The 22,012-nt window shown below is 42.0% G+C and overlaps 1 protein-coding gene across 2 annotated transcripts; it reads right to left on the bottom strand.

The window, feature by feature from the left end:
* Positions 1 to 1,091: 1,091 nt before the first annotated feature.
* On the bottom strand, positions 1,092 to 16,861 carry LOC137278690 (putative amine oxidase [copper-containing]). 2 transcript variants are annotated; one of them, XM_067811201.1, is made up of 4 exons: positions 16,572 to 16,861; positions 3,436 to 5,343; positions 2,830 to 3,037; positions 1,092 to 2,500 (listed from the first exon to the last, which is right to left on the bottom strand). In XM_067811201.1, the coding sequence occupies exons 2-4, from the start codon at positions 5,331 to 5,333 to the stop codon at positions 2,141 to 2,143; spliced, it is 2,466 nt and encodes an 821-aa protein (XP_067667302.1). In that variant the 5' UTR covers positions 5,334 to 5,343; positions 16,572 to 16,861; the 3' UTR covers positions 1,092 to 2,140. The 2 variants fall into 2 exon arrangements, with proteins under 2 accessions (XP_067667302.1, XP_067667301.1); XM_067811200.1 differs by lacking the exon at positions 16,572 to 16,861 and adding an exon at positions 8,121 to 8,298.
* Between the last annotated feature and the right edge of the window lie 5,151 nt (positions 16,862 to 22,012).

Raw genomic sequence — 22,012 nt, 5'->3', positions numbered from 1 at the left:
GCTGCTGTGCAAGGCTAGGGTACTACCCTTCATGGATTGAGCACTGCTGCTGTGCAAGGCTAGGACACTGCTGTGCACGGCTAGGGTACTACCCTTCACGGATTGAGCACTGCTGCTGTGCAAGGCTAGGACACTGCTGTGCACGGCTAGGGTACTACCCTTCATGGATTGAGCACTGCTGCTGTGCAAGGCTAGGACACTGCTGTGCACGGCTAGGGTACTGCTGAGTATGGTTAGTGTCAGGATGTGCATAACTGAGGTATTGCTTAACATCGCGAGGGTACTACCGTGCATGACTAGGGTACTGCTGTGCATGACTATGGTACTGCTGGTCACGGCTAGGACACTGATGTGCATGGCTATGGTATTGCTGAATATGGTTGGTGTAATTCTGTGCATGACTAGGGTAATACTGTGCATTCGCCGAACACTGCTGTGCATGACTAGGGCACTACTGTCCTTGGCTGCTGTTGTGTATAACTTGAACACTGCTGTACATGGCAAAGGCAATGTGGTGCATGGCTAGGGTACAGCTGTCCTTAGCTTGAACATTGGTGTGTTTGGCTAGTGCACTATTGTGCAAGGCTAGGGTACTGTTGTGCATGGCTTGATAACGTGTCCCAAGCGGTCACCCAAGTCATTCAGGAGAGGTGACCTAGGTCAAGGCCACAGAGGTGAGGTCACCCGGGCCTCAGGTCACCAAAGTCACTGAGGTGAGGTCAGCCAAGTCACTCAGGCCACAGAGGTGAGGTTACTGAGGTGAGGTCACTCAGTTGAGGTCACCCAGATCACTCAGGTCACTCAGGTCACAAAAGGGCGAGTGAATTAACGTCGTCATATAATCCAGAGACCTCGTAGACAAGCAAACCAAATGGAACACGAAGACAGCCTGTGCTGCGATCTCTTTGTCGTTATGTTGGGACACAGACAGCAATATTCCAGCAACCTGTCACTGAAGGCCTGAACAACGAGTAAGACTGCTGGGAGGAGACCGCAGTCGAGAACATAATTCATAAGTATCAATTTGATCGGAGTTCGGGGAGACGAGATTGTTCGTGATTCAGACTGACATTTAGGAAAGACTACTTGGCTTGTATTACAAATCTTATTTCAAAATACACCTTAAGTAATTCATCAGCATTCATGCGAAAGAAAGATGTCAATTATATATATCAGAGGACAGTCCGAAGACGTGCATGGTGTAGCTCCAATGCAGGACATGAAAACTTGAGCACACCATTCTGAGGCCACATGTAGGAAGTTTCTGTAGATTATACGATGGAGTCGGTAACCAGTCCGTGATAAGAAAGCATGGAGTTTATAGACGCCCTCATACACGATTACTTAATATGTCGGAGTCCACTGAGTATGTATGAAGCATGCACTAGACTCTGGGCCTACACAGACCTGAGTCTCTGTGTCCCAATCGGAACACCGGGGACAGGATACGGAGACAATCTAGCTATATCATATTACATGACCTTCCATCACAACCAGCATTTAGACATGTAAAAGGTGATGAAGTCATAACTATATACTTCGGGTACATGTTCAGATGTATACAAAGAAAACATATGATTATTCATGAGCACAATATTTACACACATAACACGTGAAGACACGTGGCAACGTGAGGAGATCGCAGACAAAGTGCACCCTTGTTTCAAAACCCGTGCCAATGTGTGTTATTGGGACGATAAAACTCCAGACATATCTGAATACAGTTTGGTGTTCAGTGTAAACATGACATTAGTGGAACCCTCCAGATAAGAATCATAAAGTACCGATTACATGCATTCCTTTTTTGTAAATTTTCTGAAATAAAGTTTTACATTCGACATCCAGACACTGCTTCCCAATAGCCTACGTTACACCTGGAGGAGTGCGTGCCTTACAGGAATACCGATATGTTTTATGTCCAATGTGCATAATGTTTGTTGACATGTAAGAGTTCAAAAACAAGTATGATCAAAAGCCCAGCAAAGCTTCACATCGTAGCGCTGGCACAAATAAAACTTCTCATAAAACCACTTCACAAAATAACGGTACTTGAAAAATAGTTTGTGCCTAAAACGTTGCTGCTGCGACATATCTTTGACAGTATATTTTCCTAAACGTCAACACCACCAATGGTCTGGGTCTAATGGTGGTCGTCATTTCCGTTGGCGGACACATGCTCCTCTTGGTCGTGATGAACATACGAACTTTCTATAGCGCACGACGGGTTCCGCTCTACCATGGCGTCATAGTCCGGCGTGTTCGGGATGCAGCGTGGCTTCTCTGCGTTACCGTATCTCACTACCCGAGCCCCTTTCTCGGGGTGATGGCTGTCCTTATACTCCACCCTGATGGAGTCACGAGACTGGGAGGACGGACACTCCTCGAAGTAGTTGTAGGGAAGCAGGGCAAAGCTGAGGTGTGCCCCGGGGGTGGGGGTGATGGGCATGTCCTCAGTGTGGGGGATGTGATGGACGCCCATAGTGATCCAGGCCACCAGGTCCTGAAACAGCATGGAAACCAACTGTTATATAATAGTTAATAATGCGTCTTTTCAGAACATGTTACACAAGAGTTGCCAAAGATCAAATGGCGTTGATCAAAGTCAAACGATTAATGTGGTGACAATATGGACAATACGTACATGCCACACAAACGAGGGACATAGACAAGCTGTACATGCCACATGGAGATAGGATGGGAACAATATGTACATGTCATGTGAAGGAGGGACATAATGCTTCTTTTTCCCTGTCCTGGTTGCAGTTTCCATGTCTAATTACACCGAGAAGAGGATGTGACATTACAAGAGGCAAAACTTTTAATCTTTACCTGATCAACAATGGTGTCGTTATCAGCATAAAACGACGTAAAGTTGACTGTGGGTTCCATTGAATCGAACAAACCGTACACAGAGCTGGCATCTCTTTCATCGTCCTTAAACTTGGTGACAGTCATTTGGTTCCTCGCCCATGACACGACTGGCTCGTTGCCTTTGTCCTCGGGGATAAGCACTTTGGTCATTCCGTCCAGGTGGATTCTATGACAACACAAAAACAACAACACATGCACATATATATATACACAACACATACATACCTACAAGCTCTGTTGTTGGTTGTAATTAAAAGGCAGTACCTACCAAATACACTAAAGAAAATAACGAATGTGGGTCAAAACTTTACTTATGGCATCATTTAATCACAATCACCAAATCCCCAAGATCTATCCCCATTTTAGACTTGCTATGAAATAACATGCATAGATTAATGAGGTTCCTGAATCATACAGACGTACTGAAAATTGTTTGTTCTACTTTGACTGTTAAAATGATCATGGTACGGCATAAGACTGTATGTGCCTGAAGGAACACGTGAGTAGGTGTTAACGTCGCTCCTAAATACAGTCCTACTTTCGGCAAAGTTGCTTCCTAATCACCTGTAAGCCTTGATTGCCCCAAATTTGGTTGGGTTGTCGTTGTTGTGGAACACGTGGTATTTAGGCGTCTCAAAGTTGAACTTGTAAGCTGCATCCATCTCTACACTTTTGAGAGAACGCTCATACTTGATCTGGTAGTACTTGGAGTTGGGGTCGTCTGTCGTTTGTGAGTTGGGGGAAACGTCACGTGATATGTCAAGAGTTTCGTATCTGTTGTTCAGTCCATGAATGTCAAGGTCTGCTTTGAAGAGGAACAGATGGTGATGGATACTGCCAATGGTATTTTGTTTCAGTTGGAAGCCATATGGATCTTCTTTGGGAGTATAGAAAGAGGCGAATATATACCCTGTTGATAGAACTCGAACCTCCATAGCTCCACTTTGGTGAAATATAAAGTCCATCACATAATCGTAGTTGATTATTGTCATGATACTTCTCAGAATTAAGACATTGTCCTCCATTCCGGAATAGAATCCACCCTCAACCTGGCTATATGAAAGATGGCGACGAAGAGGAATTCCTTGGTTCAGTTCAAACAGACAGAAAGCTCTCTGAAGAACAACTGGTTCCTCGGACGATTCACCCAAATAGGAATAGTTGAAGAATGTACTCGTCTCTGGACAGTCTGCACCAGGAACCAGAGATTGGGAGTGGGTGCCAATGAGAGCACCACTATCGATGAAATCAGCACTCCGGGTAGCGGAGTTATTGGACGCATAAAAGACAGCTATCTCCTGCAGGCCAACTTCATAAGCAATCCTCTCGTTGTTGAACCGGATGTCGTAAATCTGTGGCCCACTTAAAGTGGACATTCTGAAGTCGAAGGCCCACTGCATGTATTCCACATGGCGATGGTGCACACTGTATCGCTTACCGTCAGGCTCGTACATTCGGGGAGGCCTCTGTGGCTTCTTTGGGACAGGATTACCTCTTCTGTGTAATGACGACTTCAACTCCTTGACGTTTTCGGGAAATGGTATCTTGGATTTTGGGATTGAACCGGCTCTGTACTGAGTGGCGAGGTCATCAAGACTGGAATACTCCTTATCAGCATATACCAGTTTTTCAATATAGAAGTTTGCGGGGTCTCGAGAGTTGATATTTGCAAGCATACTTAAATCAACAGGATTAAGGTCATAATACTCAACAAAGTGACTTGTTGTTAACCACATCTTCCTCACTCTAGATTTGCTAACACCAGAACCCACAGGTGTTGGGTAGAAATTCAGGCATCTGTCACCACAGTCTGTGAAAGTGGCACCATAACTCTCCTTCAAAATAAAACCAATCTTTCTGTCTACCTCTGGGAAAAGTTTCTTGTAGTACGACCCAAACTCCACGTATCCTATCGGCCTGAAAGCATATGGAACTGGATTCACACGGCCAGGCACCGTCAACAACTCGCAGCTGTTGGGATTGGGGAGAGGACCAACAATATATTCTTCTGACACTGGTGGAACAGCGTCACCTCTGAAGATTACAATTCTAGCCTTCCTTTCTGGTTTAGGTCCGGACCCACTTAAGTAAGCCAGTGCTTCTGATTTCAGTGGTGGGTGAAGATCTGACACATATATATAGCTGACATTGACTGCAGCTTTGTCTGGCTTCTTAAGGTTTAACTGCGTCTTCAAGCTGTATAGGTAGTCCTGGATGGCTTTCAGCTCCTTCACAGTAAGGTCATCATACAACCCTGGCTCCTCTGCCTCAGACGTGTCAATATCGGGCTTTCCAAAACTTTCTCCACAATCATCGGCAGCCTGGCGTTCAAACCTCCTGTCCTTCATCATGGAGACAGCAATAAGAGCCACGACTAATGCCAGAGCCACGAGAAACAAGGCTATGGCCGCACAGCGCCATCTACCGATACTCCGTCGGTATTTTTCTTGAAGTTCAGTCATGACGTCAGACCTGAAATATTTGAAACCGCGATATGTAATAAACAAACTATTACCAAGCAAAACCAAAAATGGTGATATGAGTAACTATTTAATCGCTATTTTTTCATTTTATTTTATTTTTTTTTTTTGTTATTGTTGTTAATTTTGGCCAATTCCCATATATCACCATAGACGGGTTAAACAAACAACCTACCCACCAGTACAAAACAGACATGCCAACCTCATGCCATTCTCTTCCCACAGCTACCTTCAGTTGTTGGCAATATATAGCTAAGCCTTGCTTTTACCTTGTATTGTACTGTATGGTTAAACTTTTTTAGATCTAGTTGCTACTTTTACATTAGAATCTGTGATACTCTAGTTCTTTTACTGTCCTTCGCTGACAGGTTTATACAAATTACCATTACTTATTATGTGTGAAATTAATTGTTCTCGTCACGGTATGGCCGAAATATTGCCGATGTGACGATAAATTTTAACTCACTCACTCACTCTTTCCACAGAGGTTACTTGTCATATCTTCCTACGTAAGAAGATATGACAAGTAACCACTGTGGGAAGAGAATGATCTCATGCGTCCTTGCCCTTCCACCTGAAAGACAAGGCACTGTGACGTTGGTGACCGCCTCTATACGCAGTTTGGGTTCAAATGAGAACGTCAAATTATTACATTACTCGAAATTCAGATAAGTGCACAAAACATAAATAAGACGCATGGTCATAAAACCTCTAAACCAAGTAGGATCTGAAATCTGTTTGCACCTGCATGTGTGCTGGTGCTGTTCCACCAGCTGCTTGACACCACTCGTGTTAAGAGTGAAAGTAGAACATTGTTCCACGGTGGTTTCTTAAAGAAGTCAAAATCGTAAAACAGACATAAAATGTCAGATTTAAGATCCTGTTGGGTTGAGAGGTTTCAGGACTATGTCTCTTATTAATGTTTTGTGAATCAGTCTCTATTTCACAATATTTTATCATTCACCGTTCTCATTTGAACCTAGCGGAACTGTAATCCGTGTGATTCTCATTTCGGATTTGGTGAGTTTCGGAATTTATCCATATAGATTCGTCTTCATGGACATAGTTCTCATGTTCTATACCGACATATGTTGTACACAGAGGGGTTCTGGTCCATCCCCGCCATTTTGATCACGTCACTAGAGTCTAAACTTTGTGTGACCTAATCGCCCTTGGGTCCCTTTGTCCACCCTTCCGGACCAGGTGTGTGATCTTGGGGTTGATCTTAGTGGTCAGTAATAGTAATATCTGCTGGTTAAAGACGTTATCACAAAGTTGTGTGATCAATGACTGTTCAGATCTAGGTGTTGGAAAATGAGGACTCAATATTAGTGGCAGATTCAGAAATTATGTTTTCGGTTCTTGTTGAGATATGTCATGAGGGATATGAGTTGCCGACTCGAGTGTTCACACAACACGATCTTGTATGGAATTAACAGACAAAATAGGTGAATTTACCTGCTGTTTACTAGATAAAAAGCGCATCAGATCACATTTTCTTAAATCAAAGGTATCACTAGGCAGTTTAGAATATGCGATCTGCTGTGCTTTTGATCTAATAACCCAGTACTTATTCCTAGTGAATGTATACACCGTGCATGGTTAGCGATTCTTGGATACTTCCGAGAACGTGTAATATCGTATTGAACAATATTAGACCAGATGGGCAATAAATACTGACAGCGAAATGGGACAGTGGAAGCAAAATGGGAACAGATCAGTGTTTAAAAAATTCGCAAACAGCACCAAACCATTATTTTGCGAAGGATTGCTAAAAAGTTTAGACGTTCTTGATTATATGGACTATGAATTTCTTCTGCTTATCGCCCCTCAAATTGACCCAGCTTCTATAATGCACGTCTTTACCTCCATGGTCTGCGCATGTCACGAGACACAGAGGACCACAGTGACACCTGCGGAGTGATTCCTGGTTGACGTCTGCACAAAGCGGTCCGCGAATGCAACAAGTATCATGACATAGTATCAACTGAATAGAGACCCAGAATAACCTTTGATTTCAGGCTTCTTTGAGAATACAGTGCTCGACTTACGCTGTAGCAATGTTGACACGTGATTGCTGGAACACGTGACATAGATACAGACTGACAGTACGCTTCCTCTTGACTGTGAGAGCAGACACCGTTAACCCTTTGTCCTCATGAGGGATGTGATGCTATCTGTGACATAATGCTTATGTCCTTATGAAGGCAGAGATAGAGCTAGATGTTGTGGTAGTGGTAGCTGCATTTGTGTTCACTGGTTGTAGTTACTGTAGTGGCAGTTGTTATAGTAGTCGATGTGGTTGTTGCTGTAGTCGATGTGGTTGTTGCTGTAGTCGATGTGGTTGTTGTTGTAGTCGATGTGGTTGTTCAGTAGTGGTTGTGATGGTTGTCACTATAACGGTTGTGGTTGTGGACGTTGTTACTGCAGTGAATGAGGTTGTTACGGTAGTGGTTGTGTTACGGTAGTGGTTGTGTTACGTTAGTGGTTGTGTTACGGTTACTGTATTTGTTGCAGCAGTGGTTGGAGTTACAGTTGTAGCTGTTGTTGTTGTTGTTGTCGTTGTTGTGTAGGTAACTGTATATGTTCAGGTTGTATATTCCAGCGTGTGGGTGTGACTGGAATGTACAAACATGACAGTTTGTCCTGCCACATGTTCGAGTGTCGACATGCAGTAGTGACTTTCGGTATCTACATAATGCTTCAAAATTACACGTATTCCAGGTGCTCGCGTACAGTAAGATATATATTGTCATACATAATACTCACAGACTGACAGCTGACCTCTGTCTGAGTGCTAACCTGCTCGGCACAAATAGTCACTGATGTTTGGGGTTGTGCGCGTCTGTGTCGCTGAGAGCGGGTATCACAAGAGACCGGGCGTACATACATCTGATTAGATTGTGTATCCTTGTCGGACCATTTGTCTAATGTAAGGTTACATTTTGATGTGTCATTGTTAACATGCTTGTGAAGTTATACACCTGTCCTCGCCTCTAGACCACTGATAATATGGTCTAGGAATACATATGCACGATTAGTGTAAAAGAAACACACGCATGACGCATGTACGGACACAATCGCAAAAATACAAAAGCCACCACATTCACTGAGGGATGAACACTCACACACACACGCACATGCAAACACGCACACATCGAGAGAGAGAGAGACAGAGAGAGAGACAGAGACAGAGCGAGGAACACAGGTCATCCTCCTAGCTAATTCAGTGTGAGAGGAACAGACAAACACACACGCGCACACAGTACAACGTAATAAAGTACATTTCCTTGATAAACCAAGGATATATTGATCTATTCATTCACGATGGAATACAGCACAATGGACGTCACAATCTGTACATTCACGATGCAATACAGCACAATGGACGTCACAATCTGTGCATTCACGATGCAATACAGCACAATGGTCGTCACAATCTGTACATTCACGATGCAGTACAGCACAATGGTCGTCACAATCTGTACATTCACGATGCAGTACAGCACAATGGACGTCACAATCTGTACATTCACGATGCAATACAGCACAATGGTCGTCACAATCTGTACATTCACGATGCATTACAGCACAATGGACGTCACAATCTGTACATTCACCATGCAATACAGCACAATGGACGTAACAATCTGTACATTCACCATGCAATACAGCACAATGGACGTCACAATCTGTACATTCACGATGCAATGCAGCTCTGTATAGTAGACCAGCTTTTCAGTGAGTTGTCCGTTAGTTAAAGGACCACTAAACTCATTTTTTGGTACTCTTTTTATCACTGCATATGAAAGACTTTTGGTTAGTCATAAACGAAACACCATTTGGTTTTTTTTAAAAAAACTTGTGGTTAATTAATACCAAGCGCTTAAAAGTTGCTAAAAAGCCGTCTGCTTCTCTCTCGCCCGCAAACGAAACCGCAGGCAAGTTACGTAACACTGTCGCCAGAGCCCTACAGTGACGTCATAGAAGGGACGATTTCCCGTTAAATGTATAGAAAATGTGTAGGAAGCTCGCCATTTCGCTGATTTCTCGACGTCACCAAAGACATGCCGAATTGTTGTGTTGCCGTCAATTGTTCCTTGGGGTCGGGTGATGGTGTCGCTCACTATGCACAGATTTCCACCAGACCCCGTAGTTTGTGCTTAAATTGGTTGTTAGTGTGTGCGAAGTGAGCTTTGTGGAAGCCTGTGGTGTATACTAAATCGGATGGTTCGCCCCTTACCGCGCTTCCAGGATAGAAAATGGAGTTTAAGTTTCATCGAGTTTATAAAATTAAGACTGTTTACTACACATTGCTGACGAAAAGGATTTTGCATGAGTATAACGCTTTCTTCCTCGGAAACGAGGTTGTGGTCGAAGTGACAATATTATCCGATGATTTCGTAAGTAATCTTATATTGACCCCTTATATTGACCGATTCCAAGAGTGAAAGTGTTATGTTATAAGCAATGTCATGTAAAATCCTAATGTCCATCAATAAAATACATATTTTACTACCAGTAGAGAGTAATTTTGATTTTGTTAGTCCGTGAAAACAAACTTAAATAGCATTCATTCTCAGACAGGGCACCGCCATTTTTGAAAATCCTGAAGTCACGGGCTATAGTCCGTTAGAATTATTGAGATTATGATTTGTTCTCATCAAGTTAGAAAATCAAAACTACTTTTTACTGGTAGTTGAATATGCATCTGAATCATGGCCAAAGGGATTTTGCATGACACAACTTTTAACGTAAGGACTTCTCCCAAGGAAGCAAGGTGGGGGTCGAAGTGACATTTATATTGCAAGCAATGTTATATTGACCTCCACCTCACTTCCCAGAGTGAAATTGTTATGTTATAAGCAATGTCATGCAAAATTCTAATGTCCATCAATAAAATACATATTTTACTACCAGTAGAAAGTAATTGTCCTTTTGTAAGTCGGTGAAAACAAACTTAAATAGCAATCATCCCAAGACTGGGCGCCGCCATTTTCGAAAATCGTGAAGTCAAATCCATTTGAATTTATGAGATTATATATGGTTTGTTCTCATCACGTTAGAAAATCAAAATTACATAAATATGTATTTGAATCATTACCAAAAAGAGTTTGCATGACACAACCTGTAACATAACCTAAACGAGGTCGGGGTCTAAGTGAAAATACTGCGCGATAAATTTCTTCAATTGCTAAATTTATATGGTTTGTAACGTTCACTCAACAGTATCTAGAAACTTGTCAATATACGTCTTTATACTTGGTCTCATAATCCTAATTACTGTATAATCATACTTGTATGCATTTTGAAAATTAATAAAAAGAAGCTATCTGTGAATGGATAACAGGAATGTAATATGTAGACATTTCATAGTTTGCATGTATGAATCATAATTTGCACGCATGCCCTAGTGTATGTCGTCTGCATCATTACACTTAACGACGAAAACAATGATTCCGTTGAAAGCTACGACAACTTATCAAAAACAAAAATGCAAATATTAAAATTAAAGTTAAAGGAGCAATGACAGGCTATTACCTTGTTTGAGGAATGTATCCATCAATATCCACAAAAGCAAGTGATATATAATTCATCTGCAGATATCCCAAGTGATGTGTCTTTTAACAGTCTAATATACGAAAACGTGATGTATCGTTTCCGGTTTTTATATTGCTGTATAGTCTCATTGGTTACCCAAGATAGCACAACTGGCAACTAAATGCATAATGTGCGTCATTCTAGATCTGTTTTAAAAGTTATTTAGTTAGCCAATAATGAGCAATCAATCAATGTATTGGCGGTTAATCCTTTGAAAGAAGGGTGTTCTTTTACATAGACACAGACACGACAGAGTGTATTCAGTATAGATTAGTAAATGTACATACATAAACACTACCTTTTGACAAATCCCCCATTTAAATCCCCATAAAACTGATTAATCACTCAGCGTGTTAGCGGTTAATCCTTTGATGGATCCAGACAAAGGAAATGCCAAATGGGGGCCTTAGATTACCTACTAATTATACCTGTTATAAATTATAAATTCATTAACTGAGCATCAAGTGAATGATGACAAATAACGTGTAGGTTTATACCACCTAACACGGATTACAACCTAGCGACACCAAGTGATTTTGACAGAATCGTCTATGAAAACAAGGGTTGTAACTCGAAAACTATGACATCGTTATAAATGAAACCCCGTCATTAAAACTGCTCATTTCGACCTATGATTACCTTAAATCGACCTTTTTGACAACAATGCACAATTCTCAGCCACAAACGAAATTTCAACCAATCAGAGCGGCGCGACTCCGTGAAGTAATAATAGGTATAGAAATGAGGGTCTATGCAGAATTCATCTACATTTCTGGGGGTAAACTATTCCGTTTACAGGTATGTACAAACCTGAAATCGCCAAATCTGTTGAGAAAAATGAAAGCTATATGTTCTCACACTCTACTATCTTTTAGTTTTGTCTCCTGCTTTGCCTAGTTTTCGAGTTCACTGACTTCACGATTTTAAAAAAAAAATGGCGGTGCCCTATCTTGGGATGAATGCTATTTAAGTGTGTTTTCACCGACTTACAAAATCAAAATTACTTTCTACTGGTAGTAATATATGTATTTTATTGATTAACAATAGGAGTTTGCATGGCATTACTTATAACATAACAATTTCACTCTGGGAAGGGAGGTGGAGGTCAATATAATTATATTACTTACGATAATATTGTCACTTCGACCACAACCTCGTTTCCGAGGAAGATAGCGTTATATCCATGCAAATTTCTTTTGATCAGCAATGTGTAGTAAGCAGTCTTTATTTTATAAACTCGATGAAACTTAAACTCCATTTTCTATCTTGGAAGCGTGGTAAGGGGCGAACCATCCGATTTAGTATATACCACAGACTTCCAAATCGCTCGCTTCTCAAACACAATCAACCAATTTAAGCACAAACTACGGGGTCCGTTGGAAATCTGTGCATGGTGACACAATCACCCGACCCCAAGGAGCAATTGACGACAACACACCAATTCGGCATGTCTTTGCTGACGTCGAGAAATCAGCAAAATGGCGAGCTTCCTACACATTTTCTATACATTTAACGGGAAATCGTTCCTTGTATGACGCCACTGCAGGGCTCTCGCGACAGAGTTACGTAACCTGTCTGTGGTTTCGTTTACAGGCGAGAGAGAAGCAGACAACTTTTGAGAGCTGGGTATTAATTAACAAGTTGGGTTTTTTTTGTTTTCTGGGTTTGTTTTTTTTGTTTTAAAAAAATGGTGTTCCGTGTACGACTAACCAGAAGTCATTCGTATGCAGTGGTAAAAAGAGTACCAAGAAATGAGTATATTCTTTCTTCAATACCTGTCGCGTACTGCATCTCTGGTAAATGCATTTTTTAACATTTTAACATTTTGACTTCAGTCACAATTTCACAAACATATATGACTGTTGACGGGGAATCTCAAGGCAGCAGAATAACGGGCTAAGCCTGGATTTCCCTGAACAAGAACCAGGTCGTGCCCTTGACCTGAAGTCGTATTAGCCGTTGTATATATTTGGGATCCAAATACAGTCGGTCACAGTAAACAAACACGCCCTGCTGGTTTGCGGCCCTGTGACTAAGCGCAGCTTGTTTCAAGGACTGACCGTGATACAACATATAATCTCCCTCTCGTGCCAGGAAGGTCATTTAAAAGGCTGTTGGAAAACGCTCAAGCTATATATTTTATACATAATTATAATAGAACCACAAAGCGTTTCATGATCCACAGCAAATTCAGAGAATAAATGAACGACGAGAGTATCTGGCGCTTAACTGATGACTCAGATGTCGTAAAATGTCAGATGTATCTAAAGCATATTCGTCTTTTAAAGGGGTTCAAGAGACATGTTATAGAGATAACCAGCATTCATGCCAGACTATGCATCCATCAGGGAGGCCGTAACACAGTTTGTACACCACTGTTGTGGGGTCAGGTTGATGTAGACAGCCCCATTAGTCTACAACTACCGTCCTCTCTACCCTACCACTACCAACTTCACTACCCTCCCATCCTTACCTCCATAAATACCACCACGAGTCTGCTCCCACCCCCTTCTTCTACCAAACAACAGCAACAACAAAAAAATAATGAAAAAAGTGGAGACATACAGAGATCCCATGTGAAAGTCAGACAGTGGAAACATACACAGATCCCATGTGAAACTTTGACCCTGGAGACATACACAGATCCTATGTGAAAGTCAGACAGTGGAGACATACACAGATCCTATGTGAAAGTCAGACAGTGGAGACATACACGGATCCTATGTGAAAGTCGGACAGTGAGAAAACCCCCAAACATCCAACACAAGCTGATCAAAGACTATCAACAACGCCATAACTGGAAATGGTGCGACGAACAAATAAGCCACAATGAAAGGAAATTAACTTGGTATGAAATTCCCTTCTTACACGTAATTTTGAATACAATGCATATCGTCCATGACACTGACTTAACGTTCACGTGCATCAGATATAACATTTAAAGAACGGAAGCTGAGGTGTATCTCCAGTAGAGTCATCATACACCTGAACCTTTCGGTGGTGGCGGTTCAATGATTACGTGGGGTCCCGATGACCGCAAGTCATAAAAATAAACGGACACTCTGGTTTACATTAAGAACAGGAAGTACTGGATACTGTGAACATTATGTAATCATGCCCTTGTCAGGTGTCCAAATATTCCTGTATGACATCGCTTGACTATCCTATCTGGGACGGCAGATTCGAACTCGAAATCCTCATATTGAAAAACTTCAGGAACAGACACAGACACTCCATGAGGAGCAACAGGGGTACTGGTGCTGATCAAATGACAGTGTGACGTATGGACATGCAGATATTAGCCATGCTAGGTAGTCACGTGGTCACGGTTCGTATAAACACAGCAATCATCATTTGAAAACTTGACTGTGTGGATACGAACTTGCTTGTGTGACAATCAAACTGGTGGCATGGCCCAGGCGACAATACGCAAGTGAATTGTTTCTAATTTCAATTGTGGTTTTGTTTGACTAAAGATCAGGTTTATAAAGCAATGTACAACATTAATGCGTGATCAATAGTGATAAGTACAGATAAACAGATCTGTCAGTCTTCAACGGGGACAAGGATAGATAACCTCGCTGTGAGACTGTGTAGAAACAATCACCTGCTCGGTGCCTGCTACTTGCCAGTAGACGGTGGTATGCATGTCAGAGATATGAATTAAATGATGACCAGATATTATTTCACATAATGTTTCAGTTTCAGATGAATCTCACGTCTGCATTAACAGACATAAAATACACTGTATTCCCCTTTCCAGTGTCTCGTGTATTGTATTATTATAATTTTAATAATATTATTTCACATAAATGAGCACAACCAAAATCTGTTTATCAGCAGTTAGCAATGAAAATTGAGTGTTATAATGGAATATTGAAACATTTTCTTGGTGCGCGTGGTTTGATTGTATCGTTAAGTACCGGTTGTGTTAGGTCTGTACTGGGACAGATATGGGCATCACAGAAGTACACTTCAGCGGACAGGTCATTTTATTCTTCGTCTTGGCAGAATGTCAGTGACATACGTCCTGATATATCTGCTTATGGGCAGTACCAAGCTGTACCACGTGGTACAATAAGAGTATCAAGTAGTACCAATATGTATCAGTTGCTACGTCTTGAACTCGCTGAAGCCCTGTGTAAGTCTAACAAGCCGCCAGCTGGAGACAGGGTTGAGACTTGAGAGAGACGCGGGGTATCAGTAAACGACAGTGATAAATGCGGGACGAGGAACGCGGGAACTTGTTTCAGGACCTCCACACCTGCCATTGGGAGCTAGGGTCAAAGGTCAGAGGTCAGTCCCGGGTCCAGCGAACATTGTAAACATTGTGACCTGTCAACACCTCACACCTAAGTATCGATTTCCAACGTATTGAATGATCAGTGGGTGATTTCGCCGAGTCACGCAACACTTACTGGAATTATAAAGTTCAGTTGTTTCTCCTACTCGCCAGGTATTTCTTGTATTAATATCAGCGACATCGTTCATTGCTCACAATTCTGATTCCACCTATTCTGACACAAAGGGCATGATCTTCTACTTCCCAAAACATTTGTGTGGACAGATTTTCATATTTGTCATGTGCCAGACAGGTCATCTTTGTGGCTGTACGTCACTGATGGCTGGTAACCCACATATCTCTACTGGTGACCTTTCCCTCGTGTAATGTTATGAAATACTGCATCATGTGATATAACCAAAACCATGTTTGTGATGTTACTATAATGTCCTATAAATGAAACGATGCCCCATGTGTTAAACTGTAACTAGCCACACCCACGAGAACAACGAATTGCTTACGTTTGTATTTGATGCTATGACTTTTTCTGTTTTAAAATAGTCATGTCGTGAATATATATGTTTTTAAACAAAACCTTTTGGACCTTAAAGACAAAATAGTAATGAATGCAAACTTGATCTCGTCATTTTTTCCCCGAGATAACGCCGATGTGACGCAAAGCCCAGCCCAACCCAACTCAGCCTACTCTGCCTTTCAGTCCCTGAACCATATTAAGTTTATTTTCACTACAGAATAGTTCTCCTTGCTATGCTAAAGTCCTATATGAAGCATGCCTACATTTCCCTAAGTCCTAATCTTTGGAGTCCCTACGGCTCCAATTCAGTTTAAATGGGTGTATTTGTTACAATCAAAATTATATGTATTCAAGCAGTAAGCGTTAGGCTATCCCACACCCGAACACCGACGTTCCCACACCCAGACGACAATTAACCCGTGATATTCCATATCAATGTGAAAAGAACATCTGTTATACACTTCACACATCGTGTCGCTGATAGGACTGACAGGCGTTTAACTGCCGCAATACCACTGTCTCTATGTCCGCATTACTCTGATAATTTTACAATCACAAGGTCTATGACTTTTGCAGTGCTGCACATAATTTTATATCCAAACAACAACAAAAACAGTGACACAACTTTCCACGGCCACTGATAAGCATGTATTGAGTCTAAAGCGATAACATCAGGCGACTGCAAGTAGTTAATGCTTCTTGTTATGCGTTTCTACAGTAGAATCACAGGAGGTTATAAGTCCTGTAAATATTGCACATTCTCCTCACACAATGATGGAGAGGGAGTTTACAGGAATCTTACCTTGTGATCCACAAAGATTCCGGGCAGTTTTCTTGTCGCAACCACGCTCACCTTGGAATGAGACCGGTAGCTTGTATGTGGGTCACGAGCCAGACTGAGGCTGCCGGGGTAAATGAATCTGTGGCCCACAACTTCTCCTAGGACGAAGCTAGGGGGTGAGGAAGGTCTGCACCCACAGGCCCCTGGGAACCTGTGGTCCCCTCGTCATGCGCAGACTACCAAAACAGACACACGCAGCCTAGGGCGTCAGAGCCTTGGCGCTTACTTGTTGATGATGATGAGGAGAATGTGATTGATAAAGATGTTCAAGAAGGGTGGATTAATGGGTCGGGAGGGGTGTGTTTTCTCACTATGGGTGAGGGAGGGGGTGTTAATATATACATTAGATTGGAGTGACCGTATGGGGTCAGCAGTTATATAGTCCTGTGATAGAGGCTGTCATGTCTTCGATAAGGATTTTTGAACTTTTGACAGAGGTAACGTTGACTATGGTTCTGTTTCAGTGCAGGGTACTGTATACCGTATATTCAGTTACACGTAGCGAATGATATGGCGGGCGATGGATGACAAATTTTTTAGACTGATTGCAAAGATGTTTCTAACGATAGCTTTTCGACACATAGATCCCATTTAGTCACTGCATTCGTATATTACATACATAACGTGCCTTTGTCCTGTAGCGTTACGAAACTGGGTATTCTTCCCGCAGCACATTCACAGTGCCGGTATAAAACAAGCAGACAAAGCAATCGAAATGCGCATCAGGTCACTGTTCTTTCCACCAATTTAATGACGTGTATTTATGTATAATATTAACGTTTTGCTTGTTTTGTAAAATGCGGTGAATGTGTAGATTTACAGCCAAGCCTGCGGTGAGTACGGATGTGGAAACGTGTTTGATGTAACTTGTCGGAATGCATGGGTCAACAGATACAAAAGTACACGCGTGTTTACTTATATTCAGGAAACGTGCGAGCTATTAGCAGATTCATCTTCCCCAGACCGAGCACACTGTGATAAGACATCAACTAATCAACAAGTTCAAATGTTCACGTAACCGTCATCGTGTCATCTCTGGGGATATTCGTGTGCAGTATATCTCAAACGGATCTAGTAGTTATGTGTGCTGCATGCATAGGTTATCATCTAGTCCTCTAAACTAAACATAAGCCTCTTTGTTAAGTAAGATCGCTTCACATACCTTTGTTACAAGAGACAGGTAGATAGACCCAGTTAATGCAAGATGTTTGATGAAAGCATTTTCTCAATCAACGTTCACGCCTGAACAACTGTTGGTTGTGTTCATTGATCAAAAACACAGGGATATGTATTACCCGAAAGAATTACTTGGAAAGGTGTAAAAGAACCTCGCAACATCAGTGTTTCAAAATGTAAATGTCACCACGTAATGTGATGTGGATATTCCCACTCATTAAACCTGAAGGAGACTTTACTCCGATACAGAGTATTCTCGTTGATACCAACTTCGCCAATGCGTATATTCAAATCCATCTCTTACGATCTCGTAAGTTACGTGTTCTTACACTAATCCAAAGCTCGTTTATGTTTACAACTACAGAATGACTTCACGGATCTAATCAGGGCTCTGCCACGTGACGCAGACCCTGAAAAAAGTACATATACGAATGTCCATGCAAGTGCAGAAATTGAGGCAAGTCTAGAAAGTCTCGGGGCTTCTTTTCAATATGTTTATTTTTCTTTGAATGCGACCTTTAATAGTTGTTAGTCGAAGTAGTTGGTGCGAAGTCGGTCACGTCAGGCATTGACTCCAACATGTAAAGCGATTAGAATCAGATGATTCACGGAATACGCTGGTGTGGGGGTAGAGGTGGGGGTAGAGGTAGGGTTAGGGGATATGGGTGTGCTGTATACCAACATGGTCCGTCTGTTGTGTTAGTATAAAAACTGTCGTACTTAAGAATGCAGTTGTACAAAAGAACATATAAGGTCTACGATAACAGTTCCTCACCGGAATATGAGTTATCGTTCTTGATGTATAGTGATCTACATGTGGTAACGTATGAAGCAAGAACACCGCTGTTCCAGAATGGAGGCCCTTCTAGGCGAGTACATACCTCAGCTTCATCTCTAGAAAGTGGAACAAAGTTGTTAACATTGCAGCTTGGGGACAGACCCATAAAGATGCGCCAATATAAGACGAGTAGGTCGTCCCGAAATGAAAAGAGAATCTTTACAAGACGTTGTTCAGAAGGGGGTAATAAATATAAGATAAGACAGCACGGAATGAATACACTCCTTGTTTACACGATATATCCCTCTGACAGTTAGATATACAAGCTTACACCCGATGAGGGTTTATCGTCTGCCGCTGACACCAGATTCGACATTCAATGCCAAAGCGTTATGTTGCCTACGTCTCCACGTTTCCCAAGCCGAGTTTCCTGTACACAAACTGCATCGTGTTAAAGACAAACAGAGATATTTATCTTATTGAAAAACAGTGGTAACTAGCAGACACAAAGCGTTTCGATAAAAGCAGAGCCCTACACGGTAATAGTTCCATCTATATCATGTGTATGTATTCACGGATCGTATTACTGTATATGAAATTAATTAGATGCATCATAAATGTATATGTATGGTTCCACATTCTGGATGTCACATGCATTGTCCCACCGTTGACTGTGACGGGTAACTAACTCCAGGAAGAGGCTTGCTTCACGGGTAACAAACTTTGATACTCTTTGACTTTGCAGTACTGTTCATAATCAGGATTCCTGGTGTACTTCGTACGTTGGAATATATTATGCATATTTGCATTACAGCATCAAGTGGTAGATTTACTAGGTAGGTTCCAGCGTCCCTCAACATACAGTGGAATGTTGACACGAAGGTATCCCAACAGCTTACATATACTGATGTTCGGAAAGTGATAAGTACTCCAGGAAATGCAACATGCTGTATCTCAAACTGCAAGTTGTTAGACCTTCACAAACTATCAGTGTTCATGAAGGACTAAGATAGGATCTCGTATTGCTCTTTTGATGATGTATCGTTGAATTAATTCACAGTTGTTGCTTTTTTTCATGCCTATAAACAACAATAATCCTCAGCCACAGGTTGTTCAGCTGGTTAAGTGAATACTAATGCATTGCGTCAGACTTCTTGAACCTCAGCCTCATATTAGCGCCCCTCATACTTACATACGACGATGTAGTCACAGAACAAACCCCGCTTCAGCTGGTATGGAAATCAAATACCCGCACATGCAGTTTGAATGCGTGTTATAGAGGAACGAACATACCAGTCAGACGCGTGCATGCAGCGGAAGCATTACTGTTTGTAAACAAAGACTTATCTCTTCTCCTGTGTTATTCGTATCGCTGTCGTAAGTCTATGCTAAGATAGTCGTAGGTGCCATACATTAACATTAACGTACGGCTATCCTAGCGCTAGTGCTTTGAACATCTAGGCCCAGTATAGGAGGTACGACAGTCATAGCGCTACGATAGCCTTTTGAAACGGGGGCTCTGTACTGCAGTCATACTGCAGACTGGTCAGTGTCACAAGATTCATTACCTTCAGCGTTCCTTTGTAACTCTAGTTGTATACTGAGAACCAGTAATTACTCATCACCTTCTATCCAAGGGCTGGTTTCCCAATGTAACAGGTGATGATACTCTGGCGTACGGAAATGTTCACGTAATCACGTGCTTCACACGATATCCCAAAAGCTGTGGGTCGCATGTTCATGTGCTGCGAAGATGCATTCAGAACACAGCATACTTCTGACTGATGTTAAAGACGACAGTATTAAAATGTGCTTTTCTTGACACAACAAGGCGAACATTTTCAGAATATACATGATGGCAAGGTATGATGCATGATGCAATTAGGTCCCATCGCAAACCCCACCAGCACCGTCTGTATTTGTCGGAGGAAAGTCCCTATTTTCTACACGTTACTGACGCCGTTGTCGCGCATGACTGACTAAACTGAGTTTGGTTTTACGTTGCTTTAAGTGCTACTTCAGCAACATGGCGGCCGGTCGTGTATGAGGAGTGTCGACATGGTAACGAGGAGATCCATGCAGCAGAACCACTTGGTTGTGGTCAGTGATGAGGTGTGTATGGTTGCATTTCGTATGAATGCAAGCAGGATTTAGTTACATCGAGGTGGACATTCAAAGATAAACATAATGAACAGAAAGCACTGGATATATATAATGCCGTCCTCATTCGAAGTCGATTCGAATTAAACTGTTATGCCAGTTTGAGTAAATGCTCCATCTGTTTTAAACTTAGTGTCTACACGTATTGTAGATTGCTTAAGACTTACCAACTACCTATATAGCGACTTAAGACGGAAGAATCGTCACTTGTTATGACAAGTTTAATCGCACTGGAATATGTGACATCAAGCCGAGGCACACGACAAATTTTAGATAAGTTTGTCAGATGTGCGAAATGAATGGAAGCACGAGACCTCGAGGCGTCATCGCCCATGTATAGAACAACACCATCGACACATTACTTGGGATGTCCGAGGATGACATCCGATTCTAGACTGTATTACGCGGGAGGCGCGGTGGGCGAGCTGGCTGAGGCGCCAGGCTAGTGATCCAGCGAGGTCGAGATGTCGGGATCGAGCCCACCTGTGACCGGGACTCCTTGTGAAAACCTTGCAGACTCGTTCCGTGTTGTCACAACTCCTAGTGTACAGTACACAACCCTGTGCACTTAAAGGAATCCACGAATCCGTTGGCATATGACCAGATGGTGGTCACATGAATACGTGCAAACACCTAGTTGCGGTATATGTAAAGCGTTACCACACCACTACACGAACGCTGGCTTCTTGAGGGACAACTTAACTGCTCAGTGACAACTTCCTGGCCGAGAAACCTGTTATGTCATTTCAGTCCTATTCTGACATCTCACATCTTTCAGAAATTCGAGATAATCCCTACATTTAGTTATGCTGAGGACTATCATGTTGGCCAGTATATGTTTACAGAGGTGATAACTGAAGCTGCAGCCACATCAGATCTTCACGTGTATTGGTGGTCTAGAATATGTCGCTGTTTAGATGCAACATTGTACACGATCTGATACTCCAGACACGTATACGTTACGACCATTTGCTATGCGCTATAATCCACACACTAGCGCATGCTCAAAGGGCAGGGGTAAGGGGAGACAGTTATATACAGAGGAGAAAAGATACGTCTTTAGCTTTGATTTGAAAGTTGTAAGTAGTCTGTCGTGCAGACCCTGAAGCAAATTTATCCAAGAAAACCCATGCAAGTCTAGAAAATGTGGCAAGTAAAGTCTAAGGGCTTTATTTCATTACATTATTTTTTTCAGGAAAATATGTTCATTTCAGAGACTAGTTGTTAGTCTAAGTTGTCAGTTGTTGTTGTATGGTCTTCCTTTTATGCAAACTAGAGGAGATATCAC

Source organism: Haliotis asinina, chromosome 3, assembly GCF_037392515.1.
Source record: "Haliotis asinina isolate JCU_RB_2024 chromosome 3, JCU_Hal_asi_v2, whole genome shotgun sequence".
NCBI classification, from domain to species: Eukaryota; Metazoa; Mollusca; class Gastropoda; order Lepetellida; family Haliotidae; genus Haliotis; species Haliotis asinina.
The sequence above is the reverse complement of the archived record's forward strand: the minus strand, read 5'-3'. Positions and strand labels throughout refer to the sequence as shown.